The sequence below is a fragment of the Rasamsonia byssochlamydoides genome (assembly GCF_041956645.1).
Source record: "Rasamsonia byssochlamydoides strain NRRL 3658 unplaced genomic scaffold VTN77scaffold_13, whole genome shotgun sequence".
Taxonomy (NCBI): domain Eukaryota; kingdom Fungi; phylum Ascomycota; class Eurotiomycetes; order Eurotiales; family Trichocomaceae; genus Rasamsonia; species Rasamsonia byssochlamydoides.
The window spans coordinates 124,657-144,421 of NW_027192396.1; the positions used below are offsets into that span (position 1 = coordinate 124,657).

General features: G+C 50.5%; 5 protein-coding genes across 5 annotated transcripts; 3 read left to right on the forward strand and 2 right to left on the reverse strand.

The window, feature by feature from the left end:
* Window positions 1-474: 474 nt before the first annotated feature.
* Window positions 475-1,482, forward strand: VTN77DRAFT_1480 (uncharacterized protein; the record flags this gene model as incomplete). The annotated part of the gene is made up of 3 exons (XM_069417216.1): window positions 475-484; window positions 561-794; window positions 863-1,482. The coding sequence occupies 3 exons, from the start codon at window positions 475-477 to the stop codon at window positions 1,480-1,482; spliced, it is 864 nt and encodes a 287-aa protein (XP_069279969.1).
* A 1,437-nt stretch (window positions 1,483-2,919) lies between these two features.
* Window positions 2,920-4,761, forward strand: VTN77DRAFT_1481 (uncharacterized protein; the record flags this gene model as incomplete). The annotated part of the gene is made up of 3 exons (XM_069417217.1): window positions 2,920-3,225; window positions 3,282-3,671; window positions 3,754-4,761. The coding sequence occupies 3 exons, from the start codon at window positions 2,920-2,922 to the stop codon at window positions 4,759-4,761; spliced, it is 1,704 nt and encodes a 567-aa protein (XP_069279970.1).
* A 3,003-nt stretch (window positions 4,762-7,764) lies between these two features.
* On the reverse strand, window positions 7,765-8,634 carry VTN77DRAFT_1482 (uncharacterized protein; the record flags this gene model as incomplete). Its single annotated transcript, XM_069417218.1, has 2 exons — window positions 7,765-8,327; window positions 8,622-8,634. The coding sequence occupies 2 exons, from the start codon at window positions 8,632-8,634 to the stop codon at window positions 7,765-7,767; spliced, it is 576 nt and encodes a 191-aa protein (XP_069279971.1).
* Window positions 8,635-8,873: 239 nt separating this feature from the next.
* On the forward strand, window positions 8,874-10,610 carry VTN77DRAFT_1483 (uncharacterized protein; the record flags this gene model as incomplete). The annotated part of the gene is made up of 4 exons (XM_069417219.1): window positions 8,874-8,978; window positions 9,068-9,391; window positions 9,466-9,835; window positions 9,931-10,610. The coding sequence occupies 4 exons, from the start codon at window positions 8,874-8,876 to the stop codon at window positions 10,608-10,610; spliced, it is 1,479 nt and encodes a 492-aa protein (XP_069279972.1).
* A 567-nt stretch (window positions 10,611-11,177) lies between these two features.
* On the reverse strand, window positions 11,178-19,739 carry VTN77DRAFT_1484 (uncharacterized protein; the record flags this gene model as incomplete). Its single annotated transcript, XM_069417220.1, has 14 exons — window positions 11,178-12,062; window positions 12,110-12,430; window positions 12,481-12,543; window positions 12,598-13,507; window positions 13,551-14,351; window positions 14,413-14,465; window positions 14,533-16,233; window positions 16,301-16,394; window positions 16,453-17,362; window positions 17,499-17,940; window positions 18,007-18,426; window positions 18,510-18,869; window positions 18,934-19,202; window positions 19,286-19,739. The coding sequence occupies 14 exons, from the start codon at window positions 19,737-19,739 to the stop codon at window positions 11,178-11,180; spliced, it is 7,683 nt and encodes a 2,560-aa protein (XP_069279973.1).
* Window positions 19,740-19,765: the final 26 nt, after the last annotated feature.

Consider the following 19,765-nt stretch of genomic DNA (forward strand, 5'->3'; position numbering starts at 1 on the left):
TAGCTAGAACTTTGGCAAGTTCGCTGATGATTGAAAATTGTTCCTTCCATACTAGGTAATCATAGTAAAGTTTCGCGGCGCTACCAGTTTTGGAAAGAGCCATCCACGGAACATTTCACGGGACTTTAACCTAACTTATTCCCTGGAATTGAAAACTGAGTTCCGTCACTACCTACCTAGATAGGTAAGGAGTCTTTATTGTATGTCCAAACTAGGTAATTCCTAAAAGTTGCAAAATCTGGCTAGACTTGCCTGTTCGAGCATAGCTCAGGGGACCTACGGAGTACGCGCGCCCGCTACAGAAGAAGCGACATACTTGTCGACTTTGGCAATACTTATCAGACTTATCCTCGATTACTCTCAAAATGGTGCAATCCAGAAAGAGAAGAAGGGTACAACGCCATGGGACTTCCCATCACACTACTGTCGTCGACGATTCTGAGGACGAATTGTCGCTGTCAAGAAGGGCACAAAATGATGGCAAGTTTGTTCATAAATATCATGGTTTATTGGATTCGTTATTTAGCGGAATGCACGGCTAACAACGCTATCTCTGCCAGTGGGCAGCAGTATGTCAAGCCTCAAGAGGAAGAACCGTGTGGAAGCTGTGGCTGAGGAATCTCCTCAGGACGACAGCAGTGGTGGAAACTTGACATTGAGCAAGGAGAACAACGGCGGCAGAGTAACCACGAGCGAAGACGAAGATGGAGACGAGGAACCATCCCCATTCGACTCCGACTCCTCCTATTTCAGTGAATCAGGCGATTCGGTGGAGAACTACTTGGCATATGAACGTCACTTGGAAAGGAAGCGCTAGCCAAGGAAAGAAGAAGAGAGGAAGAGTTAGGAAGAAGAGTGGCAGAGTTCGCCCGACAAAAGGAGGCTGAGGTTCAGAAGGCATATACTGCTTTGGAAGCGGCCACAAAAGCAGGCAAACGGATTCCAATTGGACCTGTCGCGGATGAAGGAGAATGGGATCTCTACTCGTCCGAGTATCACTCCCACCATTTCGACCCACGCCATTTAACCAAATGCATTTCCTTCGGCAATAACTACAAGGCTGAATACGGCTTTCCCCCGGAGATGACCTGTAAACCCGGTCAGATCTCTGCGGGACTGAATATCTACCCGGAAGGTCATTTCGATATTTTGCCCTTCGACAAGCCGGCGTATGCGTCTCTTGAACCGGTTACGATAAAATCCATGGGCGATGTGGAGGTGGAGGTGATCTTCCTTGGAAACGGGTTCTTGAAATTGAGAGTTGAGTTGGATTTTCTGCTGAAGGAACACAGAATATTAAGGGCAACAAGAGCATCCAATTCTTATACGAACAATAGTCAGAGCAAGATCATTGAGTTTGCGGGTGTATGGAAGAGCAATGCAGAACGGCGAAGAGAGCGTGCTAAGCGCTTTCGTCGCAACCAATCGTCGTCACCTACCATCGCTACTCGCATGACTGACCCGTTGTACTGCGGGTGGTGAATGGAATGTATCTGCTGGCAGAAATCAAAAGATATCGATGCCTGTGCTGGTTGGTTTTCTGGCTCTATCACACGTTTTGCTGGGTACATACATGTGCTGCTGGAATTGTTACAGATCTAGGTGTGCGTAGCAATTTTCCAGATGGATAGTATCTATATTTTCTGGCAATACCCATATGGTCATTAATACACATAATACACAGTTAGAATTCGGAGATAATCTCCGCCTAATGGTGGTTCAATCCTTCATCAATTTTCAGCACGTGGTATGGATAATGTCTGTGTTAGTATTTGTCAATGTCAGTAAAAAACTCCAGTTACCAGGGAACAGCAGCTTTATTGGCTCAATGAGATTAGAATTTAGATAGACATCCACGCACTAACTCTACTGTATATACAGGAATAGTCTAATCTAGAGTGATTGGTTATGTGGGAATGAGACGACTTAAACAAGGCTTGCCAGCTCACGCCAATTGCATTGCAGTCTTGCAGGTACAGCAGAATTAAAGACCGTAACTCTCACCGGATATGAAAAGCGTACCCTCAGCAATTCGCACGAGCCATACCTTCCCACGCGGATCATTACTCGTCGGTATACTACTCCGAACCCGATTCCCGTTCCCCGCCCGGCTCCGGCCCGACTCCTCCAAGATGTTTCCATTTCCTATGATTTGGCAGTTGAATTCCGACCCGAACGTGACGTGCATATCATCCTGGGTGCCTGGTTGGCTATGAAATGGATCGATGAAGCTACCCCGGTAACTCTGTTATGATTCACAGCAAATACGGTAACAAAATCAAACATCAAGAAGTGCTTGCCCAACCCGGCAGATAGTCGCCTGGAACGGCGTCGGGTGGATCAGCGGAGATAAAAATAGTGCAGATCTTAGTCGGAAGCTTCGACAAGCTTGGTAATCAGGGCATAGGGCAGGCTGAATCACGTGACTGACGATGCCGAGAAGCCGAGCGATGGAGCGACACCGCCAAATCAGATGGCCGCATGATCCTCTCCTTCCTGCACGGACGATAACCGGCTCCTTCAGAAGCGGGGAAAGCCTCAAGAATGGATCTTGGCTGGGCCAATCTGTCCAATCGCCGTCAGAGGACCCTGGCAAAGACGTCAAAATGCCTGGCACCGGTCTCAGACTTACGGCCGGCCCGTTACCGGAGCATTTCTTCAAACTTTGACGGCATTATATCCGTTTTTATGCAGCCTTGTGCCGTCGAAGGTGGTGGCTCTACTCCGTAGATCTCACCGCATCGTCAACGATTTAAAAGGATGTCGACGCAAGTCAGACATTCCCTGTTGCCTTCTCATGCCCACTGCCTGCGGTTCTAGAAGACCGCCAGCCGTACATTCGTGACAACAGACATTCTGATTCTGTCGGAAGCGGTCAAGATTACATATCCAGAAAGAGATTGTCTAGTCACTAGGCTTATGAAGGACCTGGAAAAAACCGAAACCGCCACGTCGAGGCGATCGTCCCAATCCCAACAGAGGCAGGATGTTTCTTCCTCGATAACCAGGGTGTATTCTGCACCGCACATCGACAACCAGTCTGTTTTCTACTCCGGGCCAGAAGAGGAGGATCTAGAGGGAAATACTGCCAGTACTCTGGGTTCAGAGGACCTTCCTCAGAGTGCAAATGACACGCCAGCTAATAACGATGTCGAAAATCAAGCAACAGCGCTAGAGAAGAGCCAGACAGTTAAATCGCAGAGATCCCAGCGAGACCCGAAGTTGGTAAGACAGTATCTACATTTAACCTTCTATCTTCCTTTCTAACTCTTCTCGTATAGGTCACGTGGCAGGGCCCAGACGATGTCGAGAACCCCAAGAACTGGTCCATGAAGAAGAGATGGGCAGCCGTCTTCGTCGTCTCCTGTTTCACCTTCATCTCCCCGGTGTCTTCGTCCATGGTGGCGCCAGCTCTGAGCTCCATCGCAGGCGACCTCAAGATTTACCACGAGGTCGAATTGGAAATGACGCTGTCCATCTTTGTGCTGGCCTACGCCATTGGACCACTATTCTTGGGTCCGCTATCCGAGATGTTTGGCCGCGTGATCGTCCTGCAGGTGGCTAATCTGTTTTATCTGGTCTGGAATATCGCCTGCGGCGTGGCTCGCACGAAAGGCCAGCTGATTGCATTCCGATTTCTGTCCGGTCTTGGGGGGAGTGCTCCATTAGCTGTAAGTCGTCAAGCAGATTCTTTCTCTCTTTATCTCATTCCGTATTTTCATCTTCTTGATGACTGAGCTAATTGTTGCCCAGATCGGTGGCGGCGTGCTAAGCGACTGTTTCCGACCCGAAGAACGAGGCAAGGCCATGGCCATCTACAGCGTCGCGCCGCTTCTCGGACCTGCCGTCGGACCCATTGCCGGAGGGTTCATTGCCGAAAACACGACCTGGAGATGGGTTTTCTACGCGACCTCGATTGCCGACGGCGTGATCCAGGTGGCAGGCTTCTTCCTGCTGCAGGAGACCTATGCGCCCATCCTCCTCAAGCGAAAGGCCGAGAAGCTCCGCAAAGAGACGGGCGACTCGAGCTGGCACACCGAGTTCGAAACGCCCGAGCGCTCGATCTTCTCCGTCCTCCGCACCTCCCTGGTCCGCCCATTTCGGCTGCTGTTCACCCAGCCCATTATCCAGGTACTAGCCCTATACATGGCCTACATGTACGGACTCATGTACCTGATGCTGGCATCATTCCCCACCCTCTGGTCCAGTCCGAACCGCTACGCCGAATCCATCGGGATCGGCGGGCTGAACTACATCTCCCTGGGACTGGGCTTCTTCATGGGCGCGCAGATGTCCTCGCGACTGATCGATCGCATCTACCGACGACTCAAAGCGCAGAACAACGGAGTAGGAAAACCCGAATTCCGCACGCCATTGCTCTGCATCGGCGCAGTCTTGAACCCCATCGGGCTGTTCATCTACGGCTGGACAGCGCAGTACAAAACGCACTGGATCGGCCCCAACGTCGGCGCATGCATCTTCGCCGCGGGCACCATCATCTCCTTCCAGTGCATCCAGACGTACCTCGTCGACTCGTACACACGCTTCGCAGCCAGCGGGCTAGCGGCGGCAGTCGTGCTACGGTCCGCAGCCGGGTTCGGCTTCCCGCTCTTTGCGCCGTACATGTTTGACGCGCTGGACTATGGGTGGGGCAACAGTCTGCTGGCATTTATTTCGATCGGGATTGGGATCCCAGCGCCGCTTCTCCTGTGGAAGTATGGCGAGCGGTTGCGGAAGATGAGCACTTATGCAGCGGGTTAGATCGATAGATAGATAGGTAGATAGATAGCTCATGTTGCATTGTATTGCATTGTATAACTAGATTAGCGGCAATACGATAATAATAATGCTTGCTCACAAGTCTTAGCTTACAGGTATCGCTTCGCTCGAACTGGTTCGAAGTCTAAATGAAGAGGAAATAAAAATCCCTGTTCTATGTCTGGGACTTTTGCCCCTGGGGCGTGCATACCTGTAGTAGGTGTGGTTTTTATTATCTACTTTGTCTGTGGACTCCTTGCTTATATTCCTTATAATATTCCCTCCATCATATTTTTTGTATGAGGTATATAGTGTTTATTATCTACCTCAAGGAGGGCTCCCTACTTATATTGATATTTTCTTTATCATATTTTGTGGTATTAGGTAGTACTCATTTATTAAATTATTATCTACTTTTTAGGTAGGCCCTATAGTCATATTTGTTTTTCTCTTTGTCATATTTATATATATTAAGTCATTATCTACTTCTGGGGTGAGCTCCCTGTAATAGGCAGCTCCTAACGGATTACGTGATATTCTTCTCACCGCGGGAAGTCATGTGACGAGCGGGCGTGGGATTTACCGCTCGGCTACCCGAAAAGGCACAAGTCGACTGGTCGAGAGACCAGCCACTCCCACATAGTATGGCAGATGCCCTAGCGAGGGCAAAGCCCCGAGCCCTAGCTTAGGGCTCAGCCCGTGACACTCCCTACTTATATCCCTTATGATATTCTCTTCACCATATTCCTCGTATTAGCAGTAGGTATACGTTATCTACTTTCTATGTGGACTCCCTGCTTATATTTCATATGAAAATTCTCTTCACCATGTTTTCTGGTATTGGGCAGGATTTATCATCTACTTTCTAGGTGGGCTCCCTGCTCATATTCCTGATGATATTCTCTTTACCATATTTGCTATATTAGGTGGTTCTAATGTATTATCTACCTTCCAGGGCAGGCTCCCTATAATATTCCCTTCACCATATTTCTTGTATTAGCCAGTATTTATTATCTACTTTCTAAGCGGGCTTTGTCAGGGTCTATGAGTCCTAGGTTGTACTAATCTCACCTATGAACCCAGCAAAATACCCGAGACGAAGGAAGAAGATGGAAGCTGATCGACCATGTTGGTTTTTTGGGGGGTTAAAATCACCCTGTCTTCTCATCTTCTTGATCTTTTTCTAATCACTGTTGTTTCTCTGTGTCATACTAGAAATTCCAGTCTAGACAAAGTTCAAGCTTCCTCTCGTCTCTCTCGACAGGCTTTCATAGAACGAAGCAGAAAGTTAAATTCTCTACGTGATATCAAAGGAAGATGAAGAAATTGGAATTTATCCACAGGAAGATGGGTTTCTTAAACCCGAAATACAGCTGATTCCATGGATTTCCATGCTGTCGGCGTTTTGGGACCTTGCGATGTGGCTGTGAAGCCCGGAAGCTACCCGGGACAAAGGTGATGGAAATCTACCGAATATGGGGGTTTTGGCCCGGCAAAACCCTATGTTTCTGTTCTTTCTCCATCTTTCTTATTTACTTTCAATAGAGCGGTCATTAGCCTTCCAATATGATCTCCTTCCAGTCTTCGACACGTACAAAGAACAGCTCTCTTCCCGTGATGTCTCAGAAGGTGAAACACTTACCCATGATGCCTTCGGGCGTGGACACATTTGCCACGTATTGTTCAAGTTATATATCCCTTACTAATTTCCTCCTAATAATGGAGATAATCCTTTCGCCGATTTAGATACCTACAGCTTTTACGAATTTGGTGTGCGCCTAATTTTCGGCTGCACCAGGGTTGGCCTTAATTTTAGATTTTTTGACGCGGTAAAAGAAAAAAAAAATAATTTTCTAATATCCTATAGCGAAGCCCTTATAAAGGCCAACTGAGAAGTAACTTTTAGGGAATTTTATAGTCTGGGGGTATGCTTTACAATAGGCTTTACGGGGGCTTTACTATAGGCTTCGCGAAGGCTTTAGGTTTTATAGAGGGTTCATTATAGCCTTTGTAGGGGCTTCACAATGGCTTAATGGGATCTTCATAAGGCCTGTTTAGACAGATAAATTTCATTGGTGTTCTCTTTTATTACCATCAAAACAAGTAGAGATTGCCTAATATCACCCACATGGGACTTCCGGGGAAAAATGGTTGATCAACGGCTATCATGGTTTTTCAACTATGTTTAAAAGGATAAACCAACAGTTATCTAATGGTGGCTACCCTAAAATGTTAGATTTTTCTAGTCATTTTAGTTATAAAAAAATGTTTTATTTCAGGGAGACACATTAGAATCCATAGAGGAGCGTTAGAATCTAGGGGAAAATGTTAAAGATCCATGGAGGAATGTTGGATTTTAGGAGATTTCCAAAATATAGACTTTATAGTATTCTCTCTATCATAACCTCAAAATTTACATAGTTTAGATAGTCTAATGGCTAGATTAGATAGACATTAAAGCCTCATATTCTTCATAAAATAATAATCTCATGATTTAGCGTGTAAATGATCATGAAACTAGTTCAAATCCAGCCTCATGGGGGAAAAAAAAAGAGTACATAGTTATTTCTGTTCTGTTAGACATGCTAGTTACATATTTAATAAATGTTATCTTTTTTTTCCCAATAAACGTTAGTTTCTTAGGAACGGGTTTTTAAGGAGAGATTGTTTTGATACGTTTTTTTTTAACGGGTTGACGAACCGCTTATAAACCATTCATCAACAGATTTTGAAAAGCCAGATGGTCCTGGATGGTAAGGAAGGGGGCACCGGAATCAGTCTTTCGGAGGGGGGCGAGTAGGAGAAGGGGAGGAAGGGAGATGGAGATGAGGGGGTTGAGCAGAACAAGTAGGGAATTTGGTATGTTATTTTTTTTTAAAGCTACGTGATCATGTGCAAAACGAAGGTTTTTTTTTACAGTATACCTGTGATAGCGAATAAAATTACATTTTTCTCCCGGCGAACTGCTCTCACTCGTCTTCACTGTGGGTTGTCCATGAGTACCGGTTACGCCAGAGCAAATCCAAAGTTCTCCAGTTCCTTCGCTGGTACGCCGACGGCCCATCCAGCCATAGGGCCTTGCGTGATCAGATACCTAAAGAACCCCACGAGATCCCCGTTACGATCCCATATAGGGGACCCGCAGCTGCCCAGGAGCTGATCCTCCAATGTGCGCTGACCAAGATACATCCATTTCTGCCACACCCAGTGATATTTCGGGACGGTGCTATCGTCTACCGGGATTCGACAATAGTCTTTCAAAACTAAAAGGGCTCCGAGATACCCGGTGAATGAATTATCCATGTACAAGCGTTCAGCGAACAGGAGGGTAGAGAAATTTCGGATGTTAGTCAGCGGAATTGGGTTTGACGCGTCAGATTCAAACGTTACGTTTTCATATCGGAATCCAGGTCTCAGGCGAGCAAGGGAAATATCAGTCTTGCCCAGATGCCGTTCGATGTCAGCAATGATAACACCGTTTGTGTCCGGGTGATAGACTTCTTTGCCGAGAGGAAAGCCGTGGGTAGCGACAGTGATGTATTCTTCACCGCGGGCATCTTTCACGAGGACTGTACTCCGTACTCCGTTCTCCGCACAGACTAAAGTGTCTGTGCTTAAGGTTACCTTCAAGCGGGGTTAAGCTTATCACTACCTTCTGGCTTGACTGGGTACGACGGGAGCTATTACCTAAATCAACTATTATGAGGGCAGAATTTCCGAATTGTCCTCTGCCTATTAACGGAGAATTCCCCATCAGATTTGCGCCACACTCGGAGGTGCATCCAGACCAATCACCCTCCGTCCAACCCCAGACTAGCAATCCCTAGCGGTGCAATTCTCGGACGACATCATCCCGATCGTACCTGCTTTTAGCATAATCAGGCAGGACTGGTGCAAGATGACGTTGTATCCAGGACAGGTACGGAGTACCGAGCTTTTATTTTGGGGTTTGGCTTTCCCCGCATGGCTGGTCTTGTAAGTCCGGGGAATTTAAAGCCCGGAGGTGCCGTTGTACCTGGACTATCGGTAAACAGCTGTGTCCTGGACCTACCTCCCTGCCAGGTTGAATCGCTGCAGTCCTTTCTTCTGCATCGACAACAGCGTCAAATCCAGCCATGGAGAAAATTACTGCTACTGCACTCCTCGCGTTCGGGCTCAATGCCCTGAAAGGGGTGGTGGCGCTCGACAATGGCCTCGCAATCACTCCGCAGATGGGATGGGTAAGAATAATCCATACTACCTTCAATTCACTGGGCCAATTGAATTGGAAATTATAATTGAATAATTTTGCTCACTGTAGTCTCTGCAGAACACGTGGAACTCCTTTGGCTGCTCGCAAAACGAGACAGTGATTCTCGAAGCAGCAGAAAAGCTCGTCTCACTCGGATTCAAGGATCTCGGCTACGAGTACGTCGTCCTGGACGACTGCTGGTCTGCCGGACGCAACGCGTCTGGCTATCTGGTCCCGGATCCAGTGAAGTTCCCCAACGGGATCGATGGTCTGGCGGAGAAGATCCACGCGTTGGGACTGAAGATCGGCATCTACTCCAGTGCTGGGACCATGACCTGCGCCCGGTTTGCCGGGTCACTAGGCTATGAGGAGAAGGACGCGGCGGTTTGGGCCAGCTGGGGGGTAAGTAATGAATTTCGAAGCTAATCACGCGCAAGTCTCGTAGCAAGCAGGACAAGAATGGTGACAGCACACAGATCGACTACCTCAAATACGACAATTGCTACAACCAGGGCGAAGAAGGCACTCCCAAGCTGTCGTACGACCGCTACAACGCCATGAGCCAAGCCCTCAACAAGACGGGCCGACCCATCCTCTACTCTCTCTGCAACTGGGGCGTCGACGGGCCGTGGAACTTTGCCTCGACCATCGCCAACTCGTGGCGCACGTCGGGTGACCTGCTCAACACGTGGGACCGCGACGATGCCAACTGCCCGTGCTCGGAGCTCGAGGGGCTCGACTGCAAGACGCCGGGGTACAAGTGTTCGGTGCTGAACGTGCTCAACAAGGCGGTTTACTATCCCTCCAAGGCGTTTCCTGGGGCGTGGAATGACCTAGACATGCTTCGTATGGCTGTACCCCCCTCTCTCCTTCCCTCTTTTTCTTTTTCTTTTTCTTTTTCTTTTTGGGACGTTTTATCTAACATGTCGTCTGCTCTCCAGAGGTTGGCAACGGAGGCCTCTCCGACGACGAAGCCGTCGCCCACATGAGTCTCTGGGCAGCCTTCAAATCCCCCTTGCTGATGACCAACGTCCTGACCAAGATCGACCCGCCTACATTGTCCATCCTCCAGAACCCAGCCGTGCTGGCCGTGTCGCAGGACCCAGTCGGCTCCAGCGTCAACCGGATCTGGAGGTACTACGTCGACGACGTGGACGCCAACGGCTACGGTGAGATCCAGCTGTTCAGCGGCAGTCTGGTGGGCGGCGACCAGCTAGTGCTGCTGCTCAACGCCGGGGCGAAGGACCGCACCATGAACGCGACGCTGGAGGACATCTTCTGGGAAGACGGGCCCGGCGGCACGGCCAGCCAGGTGCAGCAGAGCTGGGACGTATACGATCTGTGGGCGAACCGGATGAGCAACGAGACTGCGGCGGCGATCATCAACGGGACGATAACACCATCCACCAATTTGACTGGTCCTGCTCCGCTTAACATGACCGCCCTGGGGGGTGCCAAGTACGTGTACTCGCAGGTGCCGCCCTCCAGCTCCACGGCACTGATGGGCACCAAGGTCGGCAGCGTCCAGCCCAGCGGGACGGTCAAGGCGTTTGTCAAGATGCACGGCGTGGCCATGTTGCGGCTGCGCGCGCAGCAGTCTCAGAAAAAAGATGAGTTGTGATGTAAATAGAAGAAATCTAGACCATCTCATTCAGTTATCTATCATTTGGAATACGTCACACAACATAATAATTGACTATTCATTTCAGCACTGTCAAACTCGCAGGCAACATTCTATGCCTTGACTTGAAGAATAAATGTGACTGAGGTGAGTTGAATAAATCGCAGTCAGGTACGTACCGTACCATAAATTACAGTGCCTATGTAGTTTATATTCGTACAATCTCCCCGTCAGCTACTATTCTATTATATTCCGGTCAATTAACTCGGGACAAAGAAGGCCTGCCTAGGTAATTCCTGAGATAACATACAGCATGATTTGCATTAGGAAGGTCTGCTGGTTGATATGCACAAGTGCCGAACACAATACAAAATGGATGAATTTTGTGATAATATATAGTTTATTTATTCATTCACGTACATACATACCCAATGCCTATCTAAATACATCCCTATCTATTATCCATCGTCAGATCCCAGTGAACAAACAACCAAAAGTCCCAGTCGAGTCAAGGCTATCCATCTAGCCGTCTGTCTGTCTGTCTGTCTGTCTCTATCAGGAAGGGTCTTATCTTGTTCCCATCTCTGGACTCTTGACAAGCCGGCTCAGCCCCGCAACCTTCACCCCCAACTCCGCAATACTCCTTGTCCCAATGATATCGACCGTCGAGATCTGCGCCGCCGTCTCCTTCGCCATCCAATCGCGGATCTCCATCGCCACGAGGGAATCCACGCCGTAGGAATACAGCGGTCTGCTGAGATCGATCTCGGCGCAGGGGATCGACAGCATGCTAGACAGTTTGTGCTGCAGACCCTGGGAGATGATCTCTGCTGCGTGGTGGATGTTCTCTGCGAGAGGGAGGAGCTGGCGGATGGGGAATGATGCGGTGTCTCCTTCGGTAGAAGTTTCACCGTCCGTCAGAATGGATCCTCCTTGTTGCTGCTCATTCAGATGAGTGTACAAAGGGAAATTCAAGAACGGTGGCTTTTGGATTCCCTTCTGCGTCATTGTGGCACTGTCCATCAGGCCGATCACAGTCTGGAAAGACTTGGTTCTCTTTGGCACGCGGGGATCGATGTGGTATTCTAGTACAGAATGGAGCTCTTCCTCTGTTACCAGTTGGTATGCTGCTGCTGCAGGCCCGGTCATTAACTGTGACTTTTTAAGGAGTTCTTTTTCAGCCACGTATCCCACTGACGCTACTGGCCCCAGGTTGAGCGATGTTGCTGGTAGGCCTCTGCTCGAACGATGCTTGGCCAACGCGTCCTGATACACGTTTCCGGCCGCATAGTTGCTCTGACCGCGGTTGCCAGTGATGCCGGTGATGGACGATAGCATGATGAAAAACTCCATGTCCGTGGGAAGGTGCTTGTGCAGATTCCATGATTCTTGGACCTTCGGTCTCACCGCAGCCTGCAACCTTTCCAGGGTCATGTTTTCAAACATGGCGTCCTGTGCTGGTCAGCTGATGCTGATGTTGATCTGAGCTAAAGACTCACTTGCAAGACCATGGCACACTGAATGCAGCCTTTGATCAGCGGCATCGAAATCTTGCATATTTCGATGGCGTCCACTAGTTGGCTTTCCACTGACACATCACAGACACACACCATCACCTGGCAAGATTGCTGCTGAAGTTCCTCGATCAGTTGCTTCGCTGCTGTGGTCGTTGCCTTCGAACGAGAGAAGAAGATGAAGTGCTTGGCTCCTCGAGACGCCATCCACCGTGCAGTGCTTTGCCCAATCCCTCCTAAACCTCCGGCAAGAACATATGAATGCTGCTCCGGAAACTTATACGGAGGCAACGATTCTGGAATGACCTGCATCCTACTTAGTCAAGAACCGCTTTTCGTCATGTCAACAAACTCACCGGAACAAGATCCTCTGTGCTAGGTTTGAAGACAATCTTCCCCATCCCTTTCCCAGACTGCAGCTGTCTAAAACCGGCTTCTAATTCCGAATAGTCCAGCACGGTGACTGGACGCACCACATGGAGCTTTCCCTCCTCGAACAGTTGCACGACCCTGCTCATCAACGTCGCCGCCTTGGCCGGATGCCTCTGCAAGATCACCGAGAGATCGACGCCCGAGTACGTGACGTTCCGCGCGAAGGGGCTCATCTCCAGCCGACCATTCGATAGGCCATCCCTCAGACCGAGCTCGACGAATCGACCAAAGGGCGCGATGCAAGCCCACGTGCGACGAAGGGCCTCCCCAGACAACGAGTTGAGCACGACATCCACGCCCTGCCGGTTCGTCATCCGCATGATCCCTTTTGCAAAAGTCAAGTCGCGGCTCGAGAAGATGTGGTCCGGTTCGATCCCGTACTCCTTCACGATCAGGTCTTTCTTCTCGTTCGTCGAGACGGTCGCGTAGATCGTTGCTCCCACTAGCTTGGCCACTTGGATGGCTGCCTGCCCCGTGCCTCCGGCTGCTCTATGGATGAGGACGGATTCTCCTGCGGAAAGACGTGCGACATCGCACAGGCTGTAAAGAGCCGTCAGAAAGACCACGGGAATGGTTGCCGCGTTCTCGAACGACATCCCTTCGGGAATTCTGCGCACAGTGACGTCCGAGAATCGAGAAAATGTCTGAAAGGTGCCGATTTCATCTTCGGTCGCCGCGGCCATCGCTCGATCGCCAACAGTGACATTCTTCACCTTCGAGCCGACTCGTGTCACAACACCAGCCCCTTCAACGCCGGACCGTTGGCTTGGCAGTTGACCCATTGCAATCATCACGTCACGGAAGTTCAGGCCAACAGCTTTGATTTCGACCTCTACCTCGGTCTCCTGAAGAGGCTTTTCTCGCAGAGGGTCATCGATGAAATGGAGCTTATTCAGAAGTCCAGGAGCGGACGATGTCAACTTCAACGCTCGGTTCGGATGATCCAAAAGCCTCCAAGGTCAGCACTGGCCTGCAAATCTTGGAATGAATGTACCGACTGGCATTGGGAGCGCGAAAGAGGCGATTGCTCCAGAACGAGTTGTCACGCAGGAGGTATTCTCCATTCACTACCGCCGTTCCCGACGTCCGCAGAAACACCCGGTTGATCAGCGTTATCGTCTGCTGAGCCATCGCCTTGGGCTCTGGCAACGGGCCAGGAAACTCCAAAGTGACGAAATTTGGCTCGTCAACATGTCGCTTCGAACGGATGACCCTGATTATGCCCGTTATCATGGACAGAGCTGGTTCAATAGTCGTATCCCCTATCAGCCAAAGCACGGTTTGACAGCTTAGCAAGAGATGCTTCACTTTGTCGAACGTGTTTTCGTCCGCAACTGACAGGTCGATACCAAGACCAAGACCAAGCAAGGATATGCAAATTGCGTTGCTCAAATCGATGCTGTCATCGAGGCTGGCATATTCGACGACTTGGCAAGTCATGTTGTTAGAATGTATCTCTGCCTCGAGAGAGGCAATCAACTCATCTTGCCGTGGTGCCGGTCGGCAAACGATTACAACATTCATAACAGCGTTCGAGACGATCGGGGAAGCCGCAGTTGCGATGATAAGGCTGTGTTCATGCTTATCATCATCCTCACGGTCCTTGAGAACAACGAGATCATCGCCATCGAAGCTGGTCTCCGTCAGCAACCTGCACCATTCCTCCTCAGTGGCAGTCGGACCCCAGTTTCGGAAGGGCTCGGAGCTCAGCCACCATCCTGGAAGCAGTCCAAAGCATAGTGGCTCCCAGAGGAGATGTTGTTGGACGGATTCGAAGAATATCAGCTTCCCGTCTCTGCGGAAGTAAAGTAAGCTGTGCACAAGATACTGACTACGATGGAGGAGAGCTTGCTTACGGCTTTAACAACGACCGGACATTTCGCAAAGTATTCTTCAATGCATGCAGCACCTGTCTTCGTCAATATCGAATTCGAGTCATGGAGAACAGCCCAGACAAAAAAAAAATGAAAACTTACACTCGATGCAACGACAACGTCGTATGCTTCCCGTTCATACCCCTGACTCATCGGATCGTCCTCTATATTCAAGGTTCCGAATGTCAAGATGCTTTCCCACCCCTTAAATCTCGCCTTCGCCTTGTCGAAGAAACCAGCGGAAATGTCGGTAAAGGTATAGCTCGCGATGCTCCAGCGGTCAAGCTCACCGTTGTTGTCAGGGTCGAAAGGATTGAGAGCTTGGAGGATGTAACTGGTCATGGAGCCCGTTCCAGCTCCGATCTCGATGATCCTCAGATTTGTGCGATTCTGTCCGAGAATTTTCAGATATGCTTCCAGCCGGGCTGGGATCTGTCCCGATTCGGACAGGAACGTCGCGTAATATCCATCCATAAGGTCGCCGTGGAACATGACCTCCAATGGATGGACCTCCTGCCGAAGAATCGAAGCGATTCGCGATCCCATTCGGATCAGAAGGTCGCCGTCGTTGGACCCTTTGATTCGACCGAGGAGTTCGTCTCTATGTGTTCGATGTCTGAGATAGCCTCCCCAACCCGGGCGCTGAAAGCGAATTCTTTCATTTTCTAGACCGGCTGCTTGTTTCTCCATCCATCTATAAAACTTCTGATGGTGTTCGGGGAGCATCATGACGTCTAATCCTTTCAACTGCTCTAGAGCGCCGATGATGAAGCCTACAGAAGCCAGCTGAAGCTCTTCAAATGGCTTCGATTCACCTTCGGCCGCGGAAGCGTCCACGTCAATGTCATCCAAGTACGAGGGAGTCACAGTGTTAAGAAGCAAATCCGGCACCCATTCGATCCGATGGCACAGCTGAGGTTCCACCATGTCATCCTCTGAAGACATCGCTTGCACTGGGGACGTCTGCAATCCCCTGATGGTCAGCATCGCCTCGTTTGTCTTACTATCCCACGCGGTGATATCGATATCGAATTTGTTGAGAGCGACTTTCCTCGCTCGGCTGTGCGCCTGGTAACTGTGCTGCGGCACGTTGTCGATCAAATTGGAAACCCACACCTCCTTGAAGAAGGTCGGGACGACCGCATGTCCCAGTCCCATCCCCGGGTCCGCGTCCATCGCGGCGGGGAAAAACAGGTGAATCAAGCTGTCCACCGTGGCCGGGTGGATGGTATGCGGATACAGGAAATTCTTCGGCATGATGGCCGCGATATCAGGAATTGTCACTGTCCCGATCACCTCCCCCAGGCCCCTCCCGATCTTGACGTGGGATGCATTCCGGAAAGTCGGTCCAAAAGCCAGGCCGGAGCGCTGAATCCACTCGTATCCTCGATTGACGTCCACGGGGAACCTGCAGACTTCGGTTGCTCTTTCGAACAGACGGGCAAACACCTGCTTTTCCGCTGCGGCTTCTCGGCCGTCATCAACGGGTCCCGTTGGCACGTCGTACTCCAGCTGGATCGCTCCGGAACAGTGCTCCAGCCAGCTGTCTTCCGAGGGATTGTAGGAAAAGACGGTGAATTCGTGCCAGTAGCGGGAGGTGTCCAGGGCACTTTCTCTCGCTCGGCGGACAGAGACGCTTACTTCGACGCCGTCTTCCGTGTCCGGGATGACCAGCATTGCCTTCAGCGCGACATCTTTCAGCCGGAAACCTGCGATCTGTCGGCTGGGGTCTGCGATTTGTTTCGATGCCTCGATTGCCATGACCAGGTACCCGACCCCAGGGTAGACAATGTTTCCTGAAATCTATCCCACTGTGTCAGCTGGTCTGTTTCGAGGTATCTCGATCGATTCTGGGCATACTACGACTAACCTTATGATCGTCGACCCATGGAATCTCCGATGGACGTAAGACATTCCTCCATCTGGGGGTTCCAATCGGGCACGGGGGCCCCCAGGAGATCATGCTGCGGAAATTTCCGCAATCTGATATTCTTCGCAATCCTGCTCTCCAGTCGGTATAACTGGGAGTGATTGAAGGCGTATGGAGGGAGCCGGGTCAACATCTGAGATGGCCTTTGACGGTCTAAGGAATTGACGGCCGAGAGGTTCACCTCGTGCCCACGGCAGTACAGCACGCCAGCAACGTTCAGAATGGGGTCCGCCGACTGGTCGATCCGACTCACGGCACAACAATACTCAGTTGAGCGCAATTCTGACTGTTGGGCCAGTGTTTCTTTTACGGCACTTCGGAGAGTGGAATGCGGACCGATTTCCACGAGCACCGCTGCTTTTCCAGCGAATTGCGAACACATGGCGAGGAGGCCATCTGAGAAGCGGACTGGGTTGACCAGGTTGTCTACCAAATAGCCCTTGTTGACTAATTGCTCGTGCTGAATTGACTTCGACGTGAGCGAGGAGAACATTTGCACTTCATGAGGCAGTTGCAGCTTCTGCCCTTCTCCGCATCCTTCTCCGATGAGTTCCGCATACAGCTGTGACACAGAATGCATATGTTCCGAGTGATAGGCCGTGTTCACGGGCAATTGACGAGCAAATACCTGATCCCTCTCAAGCAACGCCTTCAAGGCTTGGATTTTGTCCCGGTCGCCTGAAACAGTCAGGTTCTTCGGGCTGTTATAACAAGCGACCGCCAACACTCCCTGAAGTTCGCCATCGTTGTTGATCTCGTCTAGGTAGTGTTGAAGAATGTCCGGCTGGGTTCCCACGGCTAACATGGCACCTGGCTTGTGGAGGTGATTGGAAACAACCAATCCACGAAGATAGGCCAGTTTCCAAGCCGTCTCACGAGATATTGCGCCTGCACAGAACGCAGCCGCGATTTCACCAGATGAATGACCCACGACATGGTCAGGGAAGACATTCCAACTGGCCAGCAACTCGACCAGAGCGACCTGCAGCGCAGTGCAGCGGACTGGGACACCAACGGATCATTGATAGCGGAGACCTCCTTGGCCTTTGCCAAGTCATCTAGATGAAATTGTCGGTTAAGACGAAGCTATTTGCCAGCTCGAAACTCATCGATGAATTTTGTACTATACTGTACATACCGATCAACACCCACGAACTCCCCAAAGACTTCAAATAAGCAGACGCATCCTGAATACTGGCCCTAAACACCGGGAATGCCATCAACGCCTGGCCCATCCCCGCCCACTGCGCCCCTTGGCCGGTGAATACAAATCCCAGACACGGACGAGATTCATGAGAAATGCGCACGGGGTCCGTCGTGGTTGAGGTTAGGTTCGTGACGAGATTCTCAATAGAATCCGCGATGCAGAAACTCTTCCATGGAAGTTGGGCCCGTTTCTCTGAGATCGTATACGCCAGATCATCGAGGTACTGTCGCTTCTCTGTCTCATTCTGATTGAAATTACTATTTGAGGTGACCTTTTTCAAGTGATCGATGAGTTTTGCTGCATTCCGGTGGACACCGTCATTGTCGAATGCTGACAGAACGAAGAGCCGGGATTTACGATTGAGACCGAGACCCTGTTTGTTCGTCACCGCTTTCGTGTGAAGAATTGACCCATCTTGTTGGGCTTGGTTGATCATTACCCCATTATGTCCTTGGCTGTTAGGCAGAATACCTCCAGAACACGCATGCAGTCCTTTCAACCCTCTGGGCTGCAGGTAACTTTGCGCATCATCCAACACAACATGCGCATTGCTACCGCCGAAACCAAAGGAATTGACCGATGCATGTCGAACCGCCATTGCTGCTGGCCATGGAGTTGCCTCTGTAGGGAGACGAATATTCCACTCGTCCGGTTTGATACTGGGGTTTGGGGCATGAAACTCGGCCAGAGGAGGGACGACGCCAGACTCGAGAACGAGGACTGCCTTGATGACGCCTGCGATCCCTGCTGCGCCCTCCATGTGCCCCATGTTCGACTTGATGGAGCCGAGATATAGCGGTGTGTTGCGGGACGCTGGTGCAAATGCATTGACAAGCGCCTCGACTTCTATCGGATCGCCCTGTGTCCCAGCTGTCAGGTATACATCTCTCTATCTCTCTCTGTATATATATATATGAGAGGAATGAAATTCTGGGAACGAACCACTCTCGTCCCCGTCCCATGTCCTTCAATATAAACCGTCTGTCCAAGATCGATTCCCTCCTTCGAATAGACATCTCGGATCAACTGCTCCTGTGCCGCACGGCTGGGCACCGTGATCCCGGGGGTCTTCGCGTCCTGGTTTGACCCCGTACTTCGGATCACTGCCCGGATTGTATCGCCATCTCTGATGGCAGCTGATACCGGTTTCAGGATGACTGTGCCGACTCCTTCAGCTCGGGCGTATCCGTTAGCCCGGTGATCGTAGCTGTAACTTCTGCCGTCAGGAGAGAGAAAAGAGAGGCTGCTGAGTGCGAGCGACGAGGTAGGGAATCCGATGACGTTGACACCGGATACGATGGCCTAGTACACATGTCGATAAGCGTGATGATACAGAAGAATACCAATAATACTGCACTGTACTGACCATCTCAGACTCCCCCGCCTTCAAGTCCTGACACGCAAGGTGCAGGGCCACCAGACCGCTCGAGCAAGCCGTATCCACAGCCAGACTGGTGTCCTGCAGGTCAAAAAACCAACTGACGCGGTTGGCGAGCATCGCATGGCTCGTGCCGATCCCTTTATACTTCATCTTCATCTCCAGGTCCTGGTTGGACGCGATGAAGTGGTCATTGGCGAAGGATCCTACAAAGACGGACGTCGATGAGGACGCGATCTTGCTGGGTTGGATGCCCGCTGGATGAAATCGAGCAGAAAGAAGTTAGTTATATAGCCACCTCGCAATTAGATTGATTGATAGATAGAGAGGTCAGACATACCGTTCTCCAGCGCATGGAACACATTCTCCAGCACGAGCTTCTGCTGCGAATCCATGGCCGCTGCTTCTGCCCTGGTCAGGTGGAAAAAAGGCGCGTCGAAAGCATCAGCGTCCTCAACGAGGAAGAACCCGTTGTTGCGCGCGTTGACATTGACCGTCCCGACATGCTCCGGGTCTGGATGGTAGTAGCTGTCCATGTTGATGTTGATGTTGGTCTCATCTGCTGTTGTTGATGATGCATCGCGTCCCTGGCGGATGAGGTCCCATAGCTCGTTGGGATCGTCCATGTCCTTTCCTGGGAAACGATGGGCTATGCCGATGATTGCGATTGCATCTGCGCCTGGCTTGATTTTGGGTTGCTGTGGTGGCTCTTGATCAGGCTTCATCGTCTCATTATTATTATTCTTCCGAAGGGATTGTTCCAAGTTGTTGCTTTCCCATTCAGGACCGTCCATGTCGGTGCTTTCTGGCTTCTATCTAA